Genomic DNA, 21,743 nt, shown 5'->3' on the forward strand with positions numbered 1-21,743 from the left:
GACTCAATGTTCTCTCTCTCTCTCTCCCTCCCCCCCTCTCTTTAGTTTTAAAAACTAAAATTAAATTTAAAAAATTTAAGTCATTGCAAGAATGAATGTGTGTAAGGTGCTTAGAGCTGGGCCTGGTCTGCCTTGAGGGCTCAGCCACTGTAAACCTGAGTTATTCCGTTCTGCCTTGGGGACCAGCGTGAGGAGCCGGCGGGGAGTGTCAGGGCCCCAGTAGCCTTTTCTGCCAAGGGCCACCGAGGATGAGATGACACCTGTGTCTGGCTCACAGCTGGGGTCCAACTCATGTTGGCCCTGGAGGGGGTTTAAGGGACAGGTTCTAGCGGCCAAGAGGCAGCTTCTATTTTTATTTTTTTTTATTTTTATTGAGGTATTATATGTGTACATATCTTACCATTGCCCCACCCCACCCCACACCCATACATGCCCTCACCCCCCAGAGTTTTGCGTCCATTGGTTATGCTTATATGCATGCATACAAGTCCTTCGTTTGATTTCTTATCTCCCCCCCCCCAAGAGGCAGCTTCTAGATCAGCTTGCCCTCCCAGTTCAGCACAATCCTGCCCTCAGGACTTCCCTGCAAGTCTAGAGGAAACCTGGCACATTCCAGGAGGTTTGGGTCCTCCCTCTCCTCTCTCGGTGTCAGGTGGGTCTCCAGCCCTTCACTCAGACGGTGGGACTGCAGCGGTCAAGATATGAACTCTGGAATCCAGGAGAAAGGGGAACACTGAAGAAAGGGGGCCCTGGTCCCCTCTAGCATCGTCCCCTCCCCTGCATTCACATCGAGGGTCACCCCCATTAGGGACACTGAGAAGGCAGCTCCAAACTTTCCTGACGCCCTTAACAACGAGGTAAACTGAGGCCTGGCTGCCGATACTGCTCGAGCCCATGGCCCAGCTGGCAGGCCCTGGCACCCTGCCCTTCCTGGCTGTGCTCCAGCCAGAGCCCGCCTCTGCCCCTCTGATGTAAGGTGATATTTTAATTTTCTTACAAGGAACAGTGTTTAGAGAAATGACTTAACCAGATTACTCATCGCTTATAATGACTTGGCTTGACTCCGAGACTATTCCTAGACGTGACGCCCAAGGCTTTGATTCTTACTCTCTTTCTAATACCAAGAAATGACAGCCTGTTGCCGCCGGCGGCCCCGCCCCCACGCCCGGTGCAGCATGCTGGGAGACGTAGTTCTCACCCCCCCCCCCCACCACACACACACACACATACACACGTCCAGGGCATCTCTGCGGCGTGCGGGTTTGGGGCGGGGTCCTGGGAACCTGATGTGATGAGGAACCCTACAGCCAAAACCGCGGTGCGGTCAGGTGACAAGTCATTTAAGTCTGCATGCCTTGGTTTACTCACATGTAATGGGAGACAGTCATAGAATACAGGGTTGAAGGGTCAGCTAAGACTTTACGTAAGAGCGCTACACAGACCCCAATTTTAAAGAAGTCTTTGTCCAGGCCATTTGTACTGACCTCCAGCCTAGACTTACCACTAGGTGTCACAAAGCGGCACACAGGCCAGACGTGAGTTTTCAGGGCCTCCAGGACGGACAGGGCCAGGGCGGGCGCACAGCGGCCTTTCCTCACTCCTGGCTGTCCCGCACGTACTCTCGGCTCCTCCACGCCCTCAGCTGGAAGGGAATATGGGGGTCAACAGCCTAGTGCCCACTTCGCAGGGCTGGGGTGACACTAGCGAAATAATCCTCTAAGATGTGTGGCGCGGTGTCTGATAGAGGAAACACCGGGCAGGGCGCCGGCACCCTTCCCAGCACCGGGCAGCTCGGTGACTGTCTGAAGGAGGAATGGCTGATGCCCTGCGGCCTGTGAGGTTGGCAAGGGCTACACCCTCTGCATCTTTGCCTGGTCGTGACTATGTCCCCAGGACCTAGCCCAGTGCTGGCACATAGTAGGATCACAGCAGATGTTGGATGAGTGAATAAATGAAGCATTACCCCTGCCTTCCAGATGAGGGACCTGAGGCTCCGAGAGGTCAAGTGACTGCCCGAGGCCACACAGCTGGGCTGTCTGAGTGGAGGTAAACACCACATTTTCTCTCCTCGTCACCATCACACACACACACACAAAGGAATGGGACTTTCACCCTTCAGGCTCAGGAAGTGCAGAATTTTGGGTGCCAGCCTGCTGGCACCTTGGTGAGAGGAGGTGCTCCCAGCCCATCCCAGCCTAACAAAGAAAGTGGGTCCAGATTCAGCAGAAGGGCAGGGCTGAGGGGGTCGGAGGGGAGAGGAAAGAGACGGCCAGTTGTGGACTGGCGCCCAATGTGGACAAAGCTGAGAAGCGAGTTTTCACATCTCATGGGGCAAGGCCTTGGCCGTCTGGGCTGGAACCCTACCCTAGCACCACGCCTCTCCACTCTCTCACCCCCAGCGGTTCCCCAACGGCCCTACACTATTCTTGGCTTTTTCTAAAAGAGGCATTTGAGCCATGAGCCAATTTTTTCCATTCCTGAGCGGGGTATCTCTATTTTGGGCGTTTGTTGTTTTCCATGAGTGGCGAATGCTGCTGTGAAGCCGGCCTTTCCTGGACAGCTAGCGTGAGGGAGCCGGGCAGGAGCAAGGCGGGCCAGCGGTTAAAAATACTTCCCGCTTCATTTCTCCTTTGAAAACAAAGCCCTGGGGGCCTTGTGCAACAGCTGAGCCTGGAAACAGTTTCCCAGGGCAGAAAACTGTGCTGTTTCCTGAATGCACTGGGTCCCAGAAGAAGCCACTGACAGTGACTTGCTGTGTGACCTCTGGCAACTTGCTTAACATCTCTGGGCCTGGTGGCCTTCTCTCTAAAATGAGGCCAGGGGAGAAGAAGACCTTGAATGATCCCCCAGGTCTGAGAGCTCCAGAATAAGAACCACCCCCAGGGCCAGGTTTTCTTCTTAGAACTGAGCCAGCAAGGGGTGCTAGGACTCAGAGACAGGCGTTATGAGAAGGCAGTCTTTAGCTTGGACTCTGGGAACATTTTGTGAGCTCCTGAGCCCTGAGAGTATTCTATGGGTTCCAGAATGTTCTCAGAGGATTCATGTGATTGTAAAAAGGTTAAGCACCACCTAGCCGGTTTTGCTCAGTGGATAGAGCGTCAGCCTGCGGACTGAAGGGTCCCAGGTTTGATTCTGGTCAAGGGCACGTACCTCAGTTGTAGGCTTCCTGCCCTGGTTGGGACCATGTGGGAGGCAACCAATCGATGTGTCTCTCTCACTTCGGTGTTTCTGTCTCTCCCTCTCCCTTCCACTCTCTAAAAATAAATGGAACAGAAACCAAGATGGTGGCATAGGTAAAAACCTGAACTTGCTGCCTCACACAACTACTTCAAAACTACAACTAAAAGAAAATGGGTATCATCCAGAATCACGGGAAGGCTGGCTGAGTGGAAATTCTACAACTAGAAGGAAAGAGGAAAGCACACTGAGACTCGGAGGAGGAGCAGAGGTGCAGAAGTAAAGTGCAGAAGTACGGAGGCGCGCGCAGGGAAAGGGCTGGCAACTGAGTATGCAGTTGTCTTTTTCAATCGGGAGGGAGACACAAGCTCCCAACTACTCTGAACTCCAGTTCCGGGCGGGACTCTGGGGACCCAGACTTATACAGGGAGAAACTGGACTGTCTGGCCTCGAGGGCGGCTTTCTCTCAGAGGTGTTTGCAGCCATCATTGTTCCTGCACAGTGCCACGGGACATAGAGACACAGGACCTCTTCCAGGCAGGGCTGACGGTTAGCCATTGCTGTTTGCTCCACCCTGGTGATTCCCTGAGACCCCGCCCCACCCAATTTGTGCGCAGAGGCTTTTGCATATGAATGGCCTGGCCCTTTGCAATCTGAAACCTAATGTACTGCAGCTAGGTCAAAGAGCCCCAGAGCCTCCAAAGAAGACCCAAGGCCCTACAGCAGCTTGCATTGCTTCACAGCTGGGCCTCATCTGGCACCTCCAAACCCCAAACAAAGAGAAGGAATCTTCAGATCTCTCTGTAGCTCTTGCTGGGTGGCCTCTCCTTGGAGATCCAAGAGCCGATGTACCCAGTGGTCAGAGAGAGACCATCCAGATTACAACTCTTCAGATCCATAAGAGACACACTCAGGGGGCAGACTCAGTGAGCACCAAAGCCCCACTGAAGCAAGTCTTGCCCCATAAGGGTGTCTCCAGCACAGAAGTTCTCCCATCATAGACACAACTGATCCTCACAGCCAATTGGCCTGGAGGTCAATTCCTTCCAGTGATACCAACAACAATCAAGGCTTAACCACAAGACTGTGCACACATCCCACAAAGGGGTGCACCAAGACTGTCCACCTCAGGTAATTAGGGAGGCTGAGCCACTGGGCCCTATAGGACACCTAGCACACAAAGCCACTCTATCAACACAGGGAAGCAGCAAAATGCGGAGACAAAGAAACAGGTCACAAATGAAAGAAATGGAGGAAAGCAAACGACTGGATATAGAGTTCAAAACCATGGTTATAAGGTTACTCAAGAATCTTCTAGAAACCGCCAATAAATTTAGTGAGACCCTTGAGGATATGAAAAAGGACCAACTAGAAATTAAGCATACACTGACTGAAATAAAGAATAATATACAGAGATCCAACAGGAGACTAGAGGATCCCAAGAATCAAGTCAAAGGTTTGAAATATGAAGAAGCAAAATACACCCAACTGGAAAAGAAAAAAGAATCCAAAAATATGAATGTAGTGTAAGGAGCCTCTGGGACAACTTCAAGTGTACCAACACCCAAATTATGGGGGTGCCAGAATAAGAGAGAGAGCAAGATATTGAAAACCTATTTGAAGAAATAATGACAGAAAACTTCGCCTACCTGGTGAAAGAAATACTTACAAGTCCAGGAAGCACAGAGAACCCCAAACAAAAGGAATCCAAAGAGGACCACACCAAGACACATCATAATTAAAATGCCAAGAGCAAAAGACAAAGAGAGAATCTTAAAAGCAGCAAGAGAAAAACAGTTAGTTACCTGCAAGGGAGCACCCATACGACTGTCAGCTGATTTCTCAACAGAAACTTTGCAGGCCAGAAGGGAGTGGCAAGAAATATTCAAAGTGATGAACAGCAAGAACCTACAACCAAGATTACTCTACCCAGCAAAGCTATTATTTAGAATTGAAGGTCAGATAAAGAGCTTCCCAGATAAGAATAAGCTAAAGGAGTTCATCACCACCAAACCAGTATTATATGAAATGCTGAAGGGTATTCTTTAAGAAGCGGAAGAAGAAGAAAAAGGTAAAGACAAAAACTATGAACAACAAAGTGACAACAAATACATATCTGTCAACAAGTGAATATAAAAATCAAGTGAATAAAAAATCTGATGAACAGAATAAACTGGTGAATATAATAGAGCCAGGGGCATAGAATGGGAGTGGACTGACAATTCTCTGGGGAAAGGGGTGTGGGGGGTGTGAGAAGAGACTGGACAAAAATTGTACACCTATGGATGAGGACAGTGGGGGAGCGGTAATGGCAGAGGGTGGGGTGTGGGGGGGGCGGGTAATGGCAGAGGGTGGGGTGGGAACGGGGTGGAGGGGAGCTATGGGGGGAAAAAAGAGGAACAACTGTAATAATCTGAACAAAGATTTATTAGTAAAAAAAAAAATCAATGGAAAACATGTCCTCCAGTGAGGATTAAAAAAACAAAAAAGAACTGTGTAAAAAAAAAAAAAAAAAAAAGGTTAAGCACCATTTTAGGGGGATTAAATAAAGACATTGTGGTAACCACACCAAGTCACACAGCCTGTCTCATTCGAGAAGCAGATGTGTTCTGAAGTGGAGGAATCTCCAAAATATACTGATGGGGGAAAAGCAAGTTGCAGAGTGCAACAATTACAATGGCATCATTTATTTTAAAATACGTACTCATAAAACAAAGTTACATATTTTTCTACACCATGGATGCATGTATTTATGAAAACACCTCGGGAAAATTCTGGAAGATTTCACCCAATCTGATAACAGTCCTTATCTCTGGGGCAGGGAGGAAACTGAATTTGGAGTGATGCCAGAGAGCACTGACTGAATGTTTTTATAGGAAGAATGCATTTATTAGTGGCATGTGGTGGTTGTGTGTGTGTGTGTGTGTGTGTGTGTGTGCGTGTGTGTGTGTGTGCGTGTGCGTGTGCGTGTGTGTGTGCGCGCGTGTGTGTGTGCGTGTGTGTGTGCACGCGCGCGTGTGTGTGTGTGTGTGTGTGTGTGTGTGTGTATTGAGACATACAGAGAGACACCAAGACAATAAGGGCCAAGGCAACTGCTCTCTAGCGGGATCTGGTGGTTGGAGGCTGGCTGTGGGCGGGAAGTAGAGGTATGTTAGTGGCTGAAGCAATGAAGTGTTTATGCCTTTAGGGAAGCAAATGAAGATGTCATTCCTAGGCGAGATTTATTGGCCGTTGTAAATTACTTTCTACTGCGAACAGTTTCCTCAGGAGACAATTAAGTTTCGATGGTATTGTTCCCAGGTTGGCACAAGCAGTGTTGCCTCTGAGGCTTTGCACAACAGTCACTGTCTGTAAGAGTGTGCTTGGCTGTTTGGATGGCAGAATAACTCCATCCCATGTGGGATGAGCTGCTGCTGTGTAAGGTTGTGAGTTCCTCATAAGAGGGGGTATCCAATCCAGGAGGGAGGAGTTGGTCGAGACTCTGACCCGGAGGGCAGCAGCCATGTCTCCATCCAGAACCGTAGGCAATTGAACTTTATAGAATGGATAAAGGCAGGACTAGGAGTCTGTTAAGCTTTCTGATAGCATTTCATCGTAGTGTCTGCCACCACAGTCTCAGCTCTCTCGGACAACTTGTAAACGGGGAAGTGGGTGCACTATTTATCATGATCACCATTACAATGACTATTGGGGCAGTTAGTAAATATCGTCAGTGATGCTTCTGCTACCAAATCTGCTGGTGCTGCCTCTTACAAACCAACCCATCCAACCCATTAGGAGGTAGTAGGCCCCAGTGTCACCCACTCTGGGCTGAGCCTGGAGAGGTCTTCCATCCTAGGGCCAGAGAGTGAGGCAAGGGCTCCAGGATCTCCAACCTGCAGCCAAGGTCCTTTGTTTAGGGTGACGGCTGGGCGGAAATAGTTGCAAACAGAGTTGATGGATGCCTGGGTATGAGGGCTCCTTAGCCATCTGTAATTGCAGTCTGTGCTTGCTCCTGTATTCCAGGCCTCAGTTCCAGCTACCAACTGTACATCTAACTGGCTCCCCGCTTCCTCACCAGGGCTCAGGGTTCCCCCTTATGCTCTCCTCCTCCTCCTCAGGCCGTGATCCTGATTCTATTCCCAGCACTGCCAGGAGATGCCTGAGGGGAGTGGTTAAGGAGGCCTCTTCTGGAGCCGCAATGCTGGGTGTAGCTCAGGCTCCACCACTTACCAGCTGTGCCAGCTGAGCTAATGAACCTCCCAGAACCTCAGTTTACCCTATAAAATGAAGACAGTGATGGTGTGGAAGGCATAGAACTGTTGTTTCAAAACTAATCAACAAAAAATTGTGAGTGCTTGTGTTGGGGAACAAAGTTCAAGTCCTAGCTGGCCACACGCTGAGACCTTAGGCTCTTTTTCATAATTGTGGTAAAGTAAATATCACATAAAATTTACCACTTTAACCATTTTTAAGTGTACAGTTCGGTGGCATTAAGTACATTCACATTGTTGTGCAACCATCACCACCATCTGTCTCCAGAACTTTTTCATGTGGCAAAACTGAAACTATACTTATTAAACGCCCCGTTTTTCCCTCCCCCAGCCCCTGGCAAATCACCATTCTATTATTTGTCTCTATGAGTTTGACTTTAATACTTCATATAAGTGGGATCATACAGTATTAGTCCCTTTGTGTCTCGTTTATTTCACTCAGCATAATGTCTTTGAGGTTCATTCATGTTGTAGCATATGTGTTCCTTTTAAAACTGAGTAATATTCCATAACATTGTCTACATATACACCAGTTTACCCATTCACCCATCAGTGGACACTGGGTTGCTCCCTCTTTTGGTTTTTGTGGATGGTGCTGCGAGACCAGGGCTCTCAGACCCGAGCCTCAGTTTCCTCTTCTGTGATGTGCACATGGCCAGTGCACATGCCAGGCAAGTTGCCCTCCTCAGCTGGCTCCGCATCTCCTCTGGCTCCCCTCCCCCAACTAAACCTCATCCTCACTTCTCCAAGCAAGGGCCATGGCACATGTAGCTGACACGCTCTGTCTTCATGACATATGTGGACATTGGCCACCAAAGGCAGGTTTCCTGTTCTAGGCATTTCTAGGACCCCACAGAGCTTTGGCAAGGACTTGCTAGTTTGGGCTGGGGTCCTTGTTGAGCTAACTAACACTCACCACCTCTACTTCAATGTTGAGCTGGACCCAGTTCAAGTCAGTCAGCAGCACTTTGCTTACGCCGCCCACCCCGCAGTGGTCTGCTGACAGGAGGACTTTCCCAAGCCTCCAGATGTGCCTCTACAAGCAGCAGTGACACCGGGGTCCTGCTGTAAGGTGAGGCGCCTGGAGAGAGAGCACACTACAACTCCCAGAGTACTCCGGGCTCAGGGGGCGGCCCCTGCTCCTCGCGGAGACTCGGACCCACCAACCAGAGTCGGAGAGGGGAGGGGGTCAGTGCGGTGTTGGGGGCGGGGCCGGGCCGGAGGGGCGGAGCCGGCCGTGGGGGGCGGAGCCGGCCGGGGCGGGGCGGCGAGGCGGCCAGTGCGCCGGGAGCGCGGGGTTCGGGAGCCGCGCGTGTGGAGGGCTCGGCGCACCGCGGGACCCGGCGGGGCCATGGGTAAGCCGCTCGCGGCCGGCGGGAACGGGCTGGCGGCCCGCGGGGAGCGCGGGGCTGCTGCTCTGGGTCTGCCCGGGCCTCGCGGCGTGGGCGCCACTTCGGGGAGCAGAGCGGAGCGGGGCTGGGGCGTGGGGACCCCGCCGGCCCCGGGACTAAGCCTGCCCGGGGCGCCAGCGCCTCCGCCCGCCCGGGAGGGAGGCCGGGTGTCGGCGCGTGCTCTTCGAAAAAGGAAAGACAAAAAGTTCTGGCGGCGGGGCTTCCCGGCCGTTTATCTCGAAACTCTTCTCGCCGTCTCCTGACCGAGACGTGCAGTCCTCACGCTGTCATCCCACTTCCTGCTGCGGTTTCAATCTCGCGCTGGCCTCAGCTAATTTGTTGTGACAGCTGTCCGCGCCGTCTCCGCTCCCCGCCCCCGTCTGCGCCCCCATCTGCCCCCCCCCATCTGCTCCGGGACCCCATTTGTCCGCGCTCCCCACTCCCCCCCCCTTCCATCGCTCCCCGTCTGCCCCCGCCCTCCTATCTGCCCCCGCCCGGCCTCCCACCTGCCCCCCACCGCCCCCGCCCCCGGCCCCCCCTACCCGCCGGCCCCAGTTCTCAGAACCCGCCGCGCGGCCGGGAAAGGCTCGGGTCCGAGGCGCGCTGCCCGCCGCGCCCGCCGTTTCCTGAAAGTGACGCTGCGCGGGTTTTGAAGAACTCGCTCGGCGCACTTTGAAGAATCGCTGGTTCCTCTTTCCGCCGGGCCGCGCGGGTCCCCGGCGCTCGCCTGCTCGCCCACCCTTTCTCTCGCTTTCCCCTTTCCTTTCCGGGGCTCCCGTCGGCCCCCGTCCACCCTCCTCGTCCCCGCGGCGGCCAGGGGGTCGCCGCCCTCCGCCCTCCGCCCTCCTGTTCTCTCTCCTCTTTACCCCCCTCGGGTCTCCGGAGGGAAAGGCTGCCGGGAGGGATCGGGTTCCTCCGCTGCGTCCAGGGGCGCCACCTACACCCCCAATCCTGCAGACCCCCGAGGGCCCCGGGTGCGGGTCGGAGGCGCCGCGCTGGCCAGGCCCGCGTCCCTTTGCGGAGTCGTCGGCCGGCGGGGAGGGTCTCGGGTCGAAGGGAGGAGAACCGACATTTCTTACCACCGTGCGCCTGCAGGGCACGGGAGGGGTGGGGATGGCGGCCAGAAGGTCGGCCCGCGGAGTTCCAGAGCCGCTAGGAACTTGGAGTCGCAGAGATCACTCCAAGGCCTCGGAGAGACACCCCTCCTTTGATTTAGCCTGGAGACCACGGGGGTCCCGCAACGAGGAGGACAGCGCCCCCCCCCCCCCAAGCTGCCCCTCCCTCCCCTGTCTCCTGTCTCCCGTGGGAGACCGGCTGGCTGGGATAGCCCGCGCTCCCGCCTGGTTCCCGCACCTCCCGCGGGGTCAGGCGGTGCCTGTCCTGTTGGCCACGACTTGACAAGCCCCTGGCTGCTCTGGTTCTCGCGGGCACAGGAAACAGGCCGGGGCTGGAGCTGCAACTGTTCTCATCAGATGTCACCCAGACGGGGGACAGGGGCCTGGGGATGCAGCCCTGTCCTGGAATAGGGCCCCAGGACAAGGCAGAGCTGCTAAGAGGGACCTCGTCCTGATGGGGCCTGGGAGGTGGTCCCACATTCGGTGCCCCACACCTCTCCCTTGTATGCTCTCCAGGCTGTCATGCTGGAGCCAGCAGCTGGCAGGCCTGTCCCCAGCTGGGACACTGAGGCAAGGCTGTGGCAGAAGCTGCACGCTGAGCCTTCGGGGTCCATGTCCAGCTGTCTGTCCTCAGTGCTGGCTGGAGAGCAGCCCTCCAGAAACCGCCCCCTGGAGCAGTGCCACACAGGACTCGGCCAGGCTCCTGGGCCACGCAGTGGACTGGCTGCTTCAAAGGCTGCCTTTGTATGGGCTCCAGCTGAAGCTAAGGACAAGCCACACATCTCAGAAGGGATGGGGCCATGTCTGCGGGCTGTTGTTTGGGCTGCTGGTACCATTATTGTTAAGTTGACACAGTGCTCTCAGCAGGTGACTTTTCATGAAAGGAAGTGTCACTTCCATCACACCACGTGTGAATTGGGTGGGGCTGGAGTGGGAGGGGTGGGGGGGTTGGGCAGAGGTAGTGTGGCCTGGCACTGACTGGTTGTATGGCCTTGAACTCGTCACAGCCCAAGCCCCTCTCTGGGCATCAGGAGTGTCTGTGATCAGGTGGCTCGTGCTGGTCTCTGGGGCTGATGTCTGTGGAGCACGGGTCCTGCCATACACTGCTCTGGGCCGTGGAACATGGGAGCAAGCAGGACACAGACCTCAAACCTTGCAGAGGGGTGTGTACTCACACTCATGCACACATGCACTCACACTCATGCACACAGGCCCTCACACACACAGTTGCATAGTTACACATGTACACACAGTCATACACACAATCCACTATACACTCTCATAGTCACATTCATACACACAGTCTCACATGCACATTCTCATACACTCACACTGAACATGCCACACACACTCACACGCACATCCATGCTCTCACAAGCTCACACACACGGTTGGCTGTGGTTTGTGGGGAAGCTCATTTCTCACTTTGTTCTGCTCAGCACCGTGGGCCTCTGGGGTCTAGCACAGCCACTTGATAGATGGGGACACCAAGACACAGAAGCTGTGACTGGCTTGATAAAGATGTGCCTATATGGTGGCAGAGTCCCCTCCCCGTCACTCCTCTGCACCTCATCTGATTTCAGCAGGCTCTTGTCAGCACATTACAGCATGATGGCATGGGAGGCTGCAGACTGCTCAGGGAATGCAGGCAGCTTTGCACCCCTGAGCACAGATAAGGAACTTGGGTCTCCCTGCTCCTGTTAACAAAAACCTCCAGACCTCAGGGTTCAGTGTCTTGGGACAGTCCAACTGCTCTGGTTCTGAACCCCACCTGTGTGCCCCAGGCAAGTTACTGAGCCTTTCTGAGCCTTAGGTATTGTGTCTGTAAAGAGGGAAAATATCCACTGGTGGCTGGGAATCATCGTGAGGTCATGTGCCAGAAGGCCGAGTGCCAGGCCGGCCAGGGCACTGACGAGCTGCTGGAACGCAGAGTGTGGAAAGGGAGGAGGGAATGGCTGCAGGGAGTACCCTCTGTTGGAGTCGGAGGCTGAAACCACCTTCTGCATGGCTGTGGTTTAGGTTCTGGGATGAACTCAGATTCCTACACGGGGAGGGTCTTGAGCGGCCCCCTGCCCAGTGAGGCCAGGTTCACCTGGCCCAGCCTTCCTCTGTCCTCTGCTCAACCGGGGAGCGAGGGCTGTCGGGGATTGTGGAGCCAAGTCCTACCCTCGATTATCAAGGCTTTCCTCACACTAGCATCTCGCTTCAGGAAACGGGAGGAATACGCTTAAAAGGGAGGACACACAGGGCCTTTTACCAGGACCATCTGAGGCCCGCAAAGGGAGCCCGCCCGCCTCTGGGTCCTGAAAAGGAAGAGGCAACCCCCAAAGGTGTTACTTCTCCTCAAAGTTGTTTCTAGAGTTAAATGCAATTCCATCAAACCCAGTGGGTATTGTGTTTTTCTTAAGGGAATGTGACAAAATTATCCTGAAGTTCAGATGGAACCTCTTGTAAACAGAAGGATAATGCCGGGGACATGCCCTCTGGATAGTAAGTGGTTCCACCAAGCCACAAAAATGGCAACAGTGTGCACGGGTCCCAGCATTCCACAGTCAATGGGACAGAATTGAAAGCCCAAACCCGTCCCAGATATCCTCCCTGGAAGCCTTTAGATCGTGGGAAAAGCAGCATTTCAAATTATTGGGGGGAAGGAGGTCACTCAGTCACTACTGGGACCACCTAACCAGTGGGGAGAGGACTATGGTTAGGGCCTGATTTCATACCTTATAGATTCCAGATGTATTCAAAGTAAACAGTGAGGCCACCATCACCATTATTGTCATTATTGCTTCCTGGTGGAAAAAGCAGGGTCCTGTGGGGGGCGGGGCTGTGGTCCTTGAATCTGCCTCCTCTGTTACAATAGGGCATCGAGCTTTGTGCTCAGAGGGGTCTGTGCCTGTTACAAGCTCAGAGCAAGACAGCCATGCAGGGGCTCCCTGGCCGCAGCGTCCCTCAGGGCAGGTGGGCGCTGCCTCTGCAGCGGGATGTGGCTGGGAGACCCATGGCCCTGCATTGGGAAGTGTGAGAACTGGAAGCTGGGCAGGTAGGAGGGCTCGCCCAGCACCATGGCAGGGGAGTTTAAACTTTCTTTTTGCAGCAGAACCCTTTTTGCAAATGCAGTTTTCCTGGAGCCCCGGTCTACAAATGACTGGGAAGGAAGTGATTAGGGCAGCCGGCCAGGGCCAGGCACCCTGGACTCTCCCTCCACCATCCAAGGCTGCGGCAGCCACAGCCGGGCCCTGCCGGGAAGGGAGACGTACAGGCCCTGGTTGGGGGAGAATGGAGGCCGAGTTCATGTGGGGACTCAGCTGGACACAGAGGTAAAGAGAGTCCCTTTGTGGCTCTCGGCAGGCGCTCTATCCCTTTGCCACCTGGGGTTGAACAGCTCAGGTTGGTGACCTCCTTTCCAGGTAACCGGAGCACCCGCCTCCAGGTGTCTTTCTGAGTGTGGCCCAGGCAGAGCACCAACACTGAACCCCAAAGAGGGGACTAGAGATCCTCTGGCCAGGGGGCTCAACCTGACTGCCCCCCCCACCCCCGTCCCTTGGGGAGCTTTAAACTCCAATGCCCCCGGCAGGACCTTGAATCAAACAGGTGGGGGTGGGCAGACAGGCATGGGTGTCTTTGGAATGCGCCCCAGGTGATTCTAACGGTCCCTGTTCCCACCACCCGTTTCTCTGAGCCCAGGGCAGCAACTGGCCAGGGTCACAGAGCCAACTGCAGGGGCTCCCATGAGAAGCCCAGGCCCCTGGCCAGAGGGGAGGGGCCTGTGATCCTGAGGATCTGAGCCCGCAGGACAGAAGGGAGAGGACTCGCCAGCAGAGTGGAGAGGCGGGAGGGGAAAGGAGAGAAGCTGCTGGCAGCAGGTGCTCCCGTGACCCGGAGACTTCGGGAATTCACGGACAGCTGGCGGAGGATTTGAATCCGGAGGGAAGACAGGCACAGAGTGGCCTGAGGAAAAGTATCAGTCTGGGGGGCGGGGGTGTCATTGTTGTTGTTTAATCCTCACCCGAGGACATGTTTAGAGAGAGAGAGAGAAACATCAATGTGAGTGAGAAACATCAGTTGGTTGACTCCCATAAGAACCCTGATGGAGGATCAAACCTGCAACCTGGGTATGTGCCCTAACTGGGAATTGAGCCCACAACCTTTTTATTTTAAAATATTTTTTAAGTCATTATATTTTTATTGACTTTAAAGGGAGAGGACGGGAAGGGGATAGAGAAATAGAAATACTGACGGGAGAGAAACACAGACTGGCTGCCTCCTGCGCGCCCAGTAGCGGGGCTGGAGCCACAACCTGGCATGTGTCCTGACCAGGAATCAAACCCATGACCTCTTGCTTCATGGGTCACCGAGCCACCTGGCCAGGGCTAGGGTTGGGGTGTCATTGTTAGCAACTGGTTGTTTCTGGAGATCAGCCCTGGCTCTGGTGGTCGGAAGCCAGCCCGAGGGGAGGGCTGTGTCCCTTTCTGACAAGCATTAGGACGGTGTCTTTCCCAGGCCTCGTTAGGCTCCTCCTCAAGGCTTTGCAAACGGCGGAGGCAACCACAGCAGCCACAGTGGTGGCCAGGTCAGTGGTGGGTGGGGTTCAGCCAGACCTTGTCTGAATTCTGGTTTCCATCTCGGCTTCCGCTTTCTCCTCTTTAAAATGAGATTCCTTCTGGGACTGAATGGGAGAGCCAGGGGCCACAGAGCCGAGGACCCACGCAGTGAATGACGGCAGGCGTGAGGCGTAGCGGCCCTTCGGTGAACAGCCCGGAGGGGACAGCATCCAGTGGCCAAAGGTTCTAGTAGCCTGTGCTCTGGGGGCCCGGCCTCGTGGGCCCAGTTGGCGTGGGTCTGTTGTTAAGGAGACGTGCTAGCCTCACAGGTTCCCAGCAGTCCCTGGAGCGGACCAGGACTACGGAGCAGTTACATTAGAGAAACGAAAAGAAAAAAGGAAAGGAAAAAAAGGAAGGAAGGGTGGTCAGAAGATGTGGCTTCCTGGTCTCGGGGCTGCTGCCAGCCTGCCACGTGGTTCGGGGCAGTCTCCATGGCGGTGTTTTGGCAGTGGCAGGGGGGTTGAGGTTCTGCACCCGTCAGCTCTCGGCTGTCCTGAGTGAAGGGTCCGTGGCTCCCCCTGCATTCACCCTCACCGGCCGCCCGGCGCCAGTTAGGACGGTGGTGAGGAGTGAGGAGGCCAGACAGAAGCAGGAGACTGAGCTTGGCTGGGAAGGGCCGGGCAGAGGACGTGATTATCGGGAAACCGAAGGGTCGCCAGGACCCTTGCAGGTGCGGGAAAGGCCGGGGGGGGGGGGGGGGCGCCTGCAGAGGCTCCGGGAAAGGCCCAAAGCGGCACAAACGGGAACTTACTCTTTCCTGAACTATTCTTGGAGGACTACGGGCCCAGCACCCCTGTGATGCTTTGGGGGCCCACAAACACGGCAGCTCAGCTGAGCTGCTGGGAGAACCTCCGGCCTGCGTGTGGGGCAGACCTTGGAGACAGGTTTCCCCAGTGCCGGGGCCCAGCCTCTCCGACTGCATCCCCAGCTGGTTAGGGTTTCCGTCGGAGATGTGGGGAGATGTGGAACAAGGAGGGACGAGTGGCAGGTGTCTGATGGGGTGAACCGGGAGAGCAGAGGGTCAGCCGAGGAGGGAGAGGACCTTCAAATCCGGCGCCTGCCCTCGCCGCCTGCTCCTCCCTGCCTGCATCTCATGTGTCCCCTCCCTCTCCCTCTTCTCCCTCTCCTCACAGCATCTCCTGCCGAAGGGAAAAGGAAACAGTCAGAGGGGGACGACGCCCTAGACACACCTGTGTCCCCTCAACCCAATGGTGAGCAGAGCAGGAGCCAGAGCCCAATCCAGCTGGAGGTGAGTCAGGTGATTCCCCGGGTCCTTTCAGGTGAACTTGGAGACCCCCGAGTTCTCAGGAGGGAGGTGTGCTCCCTCCCCCAATGCTGCCGAGCCAGGAGAGGCCCGGCCCTGCCTGGGCGGCGTGGGAGCCAGGCGGGCAGGAGGGCTCGCCCTCACCAGGGCGGTTGTCAGGCTTCTTTTTCATGGCGGACCCCTGTGCCAAACGAAGCTGGCCTGGAGCTCTGATCAGACGACAGATAAAAGCACTGTCCTACGATGTAGAACTGCATTCACACCCACCCGTCCGCCCACACGTGTAACGGGGACATGGCGTCACTGGGTGAGGTCAGGGCGGCTGAGGAGCTGCGGGGCCACGGCAGAGGGGCCAGCTCGGCACCCGCTCACCTCGGCTGTTTGCGGTGGTGGCAGGCGGGAGTGAGAACCCTACTCCACGGAGAAAAGTGGTCCCAGTTTAATGGCTGCGTGGAGTTCAGAGAAGCACAGATGCATGTGACGAGCTTCTTTCTGGGGCAGCACCACCCAGAGCCTTGGTCTCCAGTATGTTAGTTTCATAGGTAACGCGTGAGCTAGCGTGTTTTTATCAAGAACACGGCAACGGCACTTGGTGGAGTGTCTGGGGAACCCATGGCTCTCTGTGCTCTTCCAGGTCCTTCTGGTATTTGGGGCCTCCCACCCACGACCTGGGAGCTGTTCCCTGAGCCCCAGCCCCAGCCCCGCCGCGCCCCTGCCCTGAGCCACTAGCCAGGGGCACAGCACCAGCAGAAACGCACCTCTGAGAGCAGACGCCAGAGGTCCCGTGTGTTGGACAGTGTGCCAGGAGCCCAGGGCGCGCTCCTCCGCCCTGAGGTCGGCACAGACTGGCGGGTCAGGGAGGGAGGCACCACGCAAAGGCCGGCTGGGCACAGGCCCGGCTAAGCAGCCCCGGTGCCGGGAAGCACAAGCACCTTTGTCCCTTTACCTTTTTTTATTTTTAATCCTCAGCCAATATGTTTATTGATTAGAGAAAGGAGTGGGGAGAGAGAAACATTAAGCTGCTGCCTCCTGTGTGCACATCCTTTTGGTGTTCGGGACGATGCTCAACCATCGGAGCCACCCGGCCAGGCTGCCCCTCAGCTGTGACCCCGGGGCCACTGGGGGCCGAGGGACACAAGCCTGTCTCCAGGAACTCAGTTTGGTGGAGGAGCTGAGACAGATGTAACCGATCTAGAGCCAGATAAAGAGGTGATCTGGCCTGGCCAGCGTGGCTCAGTGGTTGAGCATCGACCTATGAACCAAGAAGTCACGGTTAGATTCCGAGTCAGGGCACATGCCGGGCTGTGGGCTTGATCCCACACCGGGAGGCAGCTGGTCCATGATTCTCTCTCATCACGGATGTTTCTATCTCTCTCTGCTCCCTTCCTCTCTGAAATCAATAAAAATACACGGTTTTAAAAAAGACAGAGGTGACCTGTGCCTGGAGAGAGGCCTGGAGAAGGTGCGAGGCCACGGCCGTCTGGGGAGCAGCCTCCGTGGACCTGGCCCGGGGCTGGGCAGCAGCATCTTTCTGGCACCAGAACAGTCATCCAGCCCGAGCAATAGGCTGGCTGCGAGGGGCCGGCTCCCTCCTGTGGGGCCTGGGGTTGGGGCCCAGTGGTTCAGCCTGTTCCCAGCCACCCACCGGGGGCTGATCCCTATGCCTCCTGCTCTTTCCCTAGGACTCCCCCGAGGCAGGCGGGGAGCGGGAGGAGGCGCAGGAGCGGGAGGAGGAGCAGGCCTTCCTGGTCAGCCTCTACAAGTTCATGAAGGAGCGACACACGCCCATCGAGAGGGTGCCCCATCTTGGCTTCAAGCAGAGTGCGTCCCTGGGGTGCAGGCAGGGAGGGCGGGCCCGGCAGGGGACCCCAGCTAGGCAGGGCGTTGGGGCAGGCACCTCCACTCCGGTGACCCTGACACTACCAGCCCACAGGGTTACACATAGGGGTACCCCCTTCCCGGTGCTGGGCTGGCAACGGGCGGGCCTGGATCTCCACCCTCACCGGCCACTGGGCAGCAGTGCCCAGGGCCCGCCCAGCCTGCTGTCCATCGCAGTGGCCCTGGTTCTGTGCCTCCTGTGGCAGAGACTGACAGCGCCTCCCCTGTCTTTCCTCCAGTTAACCTGTGGAAGATCTACAAGGCCGTGGAGAAGCTGGGGGCCTATGAGATGGTAAGGAAGGCACCTCTGAGTCCTCAGCAGGCTGGTCTCCCGCACATCCCAGCCGCACCCAGGGGCAGCTGGGAAAGAGGACGAGCCCAGTGGAGCTGCCCTTGCCTCCAGACAGGAGGAGGCAGGGCCCGGGTCCTGCCCCTCCCCAGCGCCCCTGCATGCAGAGGGAGGGAGGGAGGGAGGGCTCGTCTTGCCCGCTGGTACTTTGCTGCTCAAAGCAAGTTTCCTCTTTCCCCATCTGTTCTGCCTTCCCGAGCTCAGAAAGCTGCTTGGGCCAGCAGTCCGGTGGCAGGGGTGGGGGATGGGGTGCTGGCCTGCCGCCAGATGAGCCCCTGCAATAACCTCAACCTGGCCCCACTGCTAGCGGGCACCCTGCCTCACCTGGTGCCCTTGCAGGTGACCGGCCGCCGCCTCTGGAAGAACGTGTATGACGAGCTGGGGGGCAGCCCAGGCAGCACCAGCGCGGCCACGTGCACGCGGCGCCACTACGAGAGGTGCGGCCGGGGCAGTTCCAGGACGGCCCTGCCCTCAGGGTGTGGTGCAGGGGTGGGGGCCCGGGAATATACTGTGGACAGGGGTGGGGCAGGATGAGCAGTGGGGTGTGGGGCGTGCGCCCTGCCGCTCAGGGGAGCCCCGGCCGGCGGGCAGGAAGAGGCGGCCCCGGGCTGCCGCGCTGCCCACAGCAGGGTGCGAGGCTGGGGGAGGGACGAGGGGTGCCTGCGGCCCGGCCTCCTGGTGGACGTGCCGCTCCTCCTCAGGCTGGTCCTCCCATACGTGCGGCACCTGAAGGGGGAGGATGACAAGCCGCTGCCCCCCTCCAAGCCCAGGAAGCAATACAAGATGGCCAAGGAGCCTCGAGGGGACGACGGGGCCACTGAGAGGCTGAAGGCCAAGGAGGAGCAGCTGGGCCAGGTGAGCCCCGAGCCCCAGGGCCACCAGGTGAGCCAGGGCCTCCCTGTCCTGCCTCTCAGCTGCCCCCCCCCCCGCCCCCCCGCCCCCGGCCCCTGTCCTCACTGTGCATGGCCGCACAGCTCCCTGCCCGGGACACCGAATCTGTTGGTGTAAGTTCTCTGTTTGAGGCCCGTGGGGTCTGACTCCAAACTCCACTCTCCGGGCCCTGTGTCTGGACACCAGGCTGCGTCCATTCCGAGACCCGGGCACCTTTTGAAAACGTCGTAAGAGCCCTGGCCGGTCTGACTCAGTGATTAGAGGGTCAGCCCATGGAATGAAGGGTCTCAGGGTTGATTCCGGTCAGGGGCACGTACCTCAGTTGCTGGCTCGATTCCCGGCCCCTGTTGGGGCGCCTGTGGGAGGCAACCAGTTCATGTGTCTCTCTCACACTGATGTTTCTCCCTCTCTGTCTCTCCCCCTCCCTCTCTGAAAATCAATGGAAAAAATATCCACAGGCGAGGATTAACAGAACAACAAAAAAGGGGTGCACAGAGGCTGCTGGGTACCCTGGGCCCTGCCAGCACCACTCCCCCAGCACAGGATGCATGGCTCACGCCCAGCCTGAGGCCTCCCTTTTCTCATTTTAGATGATGCCAGGAAGGACCAAGATTGACCCCATCGACCTGGCGAGGCCCCCCAGCCAGGAGCCACCGCAGGACAGAACCGAACAGCCAGGCCCAGCTCCCGGGCCCCCCCTGCCCTTCGTGGGTGCCAGCGTCTGCCCTGAGGCCTACAAGCGGCTCCTGTCCAGTTTTTACTGCAAAGAGACACATGGCATCATGTCACCACTGGCCAAAAAGAAGCTCCTGGCCCAGGTGAGCAAGGCGGAGGCCTTGCAGTGCCAGGCGGAGCGCTGTCGCCACGGGGCAGGCAGCCCTAATGGGGAGCCCCGGGCGTCCCCGGCTGCTGGCCCCCCCGAGAGTCCCCGGAGCCCAGGAGGGTCACCTGAGGACCACAGGCACCAGCTGGCCCCTCAGGAGGGATCACAGGGCCCTGGTGGCAGCCTCAGGGAGGAGGCTCAGGCGGCCCCCCACCCGCCAGCCCCCACCTTCACCGGCTGTTTCCACGCCTACCCCACCAAGGTGCTCAAGCCCATCAGCCAGCACCCCCGGGACTTCTTCCCCCATCTCAAAGATGGGGTGCTCTTGGGGTCCCCTGGCAAAGAGGAGGGGCTGCCAGTCAAAGAGTCGGCGCTGGTGTGGGGCGGGGATGTCAACCGTCCCTCTGCATTCCACAGAGGTGGCTCCAGAAAAGGCAGCCTCTGCCCCAGGCCCAAAGCCTGCTGGGTGTCCCCCATGGCCAAGGTTCCTGCCGAGAGCCCCGTGCCCCTGCCCGCTTTCCCTGGCAGCCCAGGCCTCAGCAAGCGCAGCCGGGAGGAAGAGGGCTTTGTCCCTGGCGGCAAAAAACTGCAGGCAGTGCCTCCCTTTCTCAAGGAGGCGGATGCCAAGGAGTGTGGGGCCAAGTCTGTGGGGCCTGGCTTGGCTGTCTCCTGCTTGCTGGGCCCAGCCCTGGGGCCTGCCCTCCCAGAGGCCTACAGGGGCACCATGATGCGCTGCCCACTGAACTTCACCGGCACCCCGGACCCCTTAAAGGGCCAGGCTACGTTCCCCTTCAGCCCCCTGGTCATCCCAGCCTTCCCGGCTCACTTCCTGGCCACTACAGCCCCCTCGCCCGTGGCCGCTGGCCTCATGCACTTCTCCCCAGCACCCTTCGACAGTGCCCTCCGCCACAGACATTGCCCAGCCTCATCTGCGTGGCACGTGCCACCTGCCACAACCTATGCAGCACCCCACTTCTCTTTCCACCTTAATACCAAGCTGTAGGTTGGAGCCCACAGCTCTGCGCTACGCTGTGGAGTCTGATGCAGCCCGAGATGCCAGCGGGCTTCCAGCTCATTCCTCAGGAGAGCTGGCTGTGCCCAATGCAAGAACGGGCCCAGCCGTGGGGGGCAGCCTGGCCCAGAGGGTGGCAGTGGGGTTTGTCTTGGTAGCCTGGGGCCTGGGGGTCCAGTTGTAGGAAGGCCTTAGGAGAAGCTGGTGCAGGGCAGGGCTGGCAGCACCCCGCTGGACCCCAGAGTGGAGGCCAAGAATAGGGTGAGGGGCTGAGAAGCCAGCTAGTAGCTTGAGGCATCCAGATCCCCACAGCAAATCCAATAAAATGCCCGTGTGAATCCACTGCCCTGAGGTGTACATGGCGTGACTTCTCAAGGGCTGGTGAGGCAGGGACGTGTTTGTGGGTGGGGCTGCCAGTGGGAAGGCAGTGCCCCTCTTGGGCAGAGAGGTGGACACCGGGGTAGCAGATTCCTGACTTCTGGCCTCAGATTGGTCAATGGGTGGCCTTTCCTAGCTCCCCTGGGACTCACCCTGCCCTCTGGGGTGCTTATAACCTCAGACCTTGGGAGGGGCAGTTAGTGTGACCACCCCTGTTACCAGGTGAGAAGGCCAGGAATACAAGACCACTGAGTATGACAAACCCGGACAGGGCACACTCAACATGGCTGGCAGCAGGGGGTGGCTGCCAGGGCTGAAGGCCATCCTGCCCAGCCTCCAACTCAAGTAGCTCAGATGGCACAGGTGAGGCACCTGCCCTCCAAGCTGTGGATGGCGATGGGGAAGCGGGGGGCGGGATGGGCACGGCTGTTGGGAACACTCTCAGGCTCTGCAGGGGGGAATGTCCCAATTCTCCACCCCCTCCTGGGAGCTGCCGGATGCCAGCCCAGGTACCTGTGAGTAGCTGCGTGAGCTCCAGCTCCCGCGCACACCCACGTAACGCCTACCTCTCCAAGCTTCTGGAGTCTCAGTGGTTGAGAAAGTGGGGT

The 21,743-nt window shown here is 57.3% G+C and overlaps 1 protein-coding gene across 3 annotated transcripts; it reads left to right on the forward strand.

Annotated features, from left to right (window-relative positions):
- Window positions 1-8,707: 8,707 nt before the first annotated feature.
- ARID5A (AT-rich interaction domain 5A) lies at window positions 8,708-21,095 on the forward strand. 3 transcript variants are annotated; one of them, XM_054728222.1, is made up of 7 exons: window positions 8,708-8,785; window positions 15,674-15,789; window positions 17,487-17,625; window positions 17,922-17,974; window positions 18,371-18,468; window positions 18,733-18,913; window positions 19,513-21,095. In XM_054728222.1, exons 1-7 carry the CDS (start codon window positions 8,782-8,784, stop codon window positions 20,746-20,748), a joined length of 1,827 nt encoding a protein of 608 aa, XP_054584197.1. In that variant the 5' UTR covers window positions 8,708-8,781; the 3' UTR covers window positions 20,749-21,095. The 3 variants fall into 3 exon arrangements, with proteins under 3 accessions (XP_054584197.1, XP_054584198.1, XP_027988427.2); XM_054728223.1 differs by having other exon boundaries at window positions 18,733-18,886; XM_028132626.2 differs by lacking the exons at window positions 8,708-8,785; window positions 17,487-17,625 and having other exon boundaries at window positions 15,725-15,789.
- Window positions 21,096-21,743: the final 648 nt, after the last annotated feature.

Source organism: Eptesicus fuscus, chromosome 16 (assembly GCF_027574615.1).
Source record: "Eptesicus fuscus isolate TK198812 chromosome 16, DD_ASM_mEF_20220401, whole genome shotgun sequence".
Taxonomy (NCBI): Eukaryota; Metazoa; Chordata; class Mammalia; order Chiroptera; family Vespertilionidae; genus Eptesicus; species Eptesicus fuscus.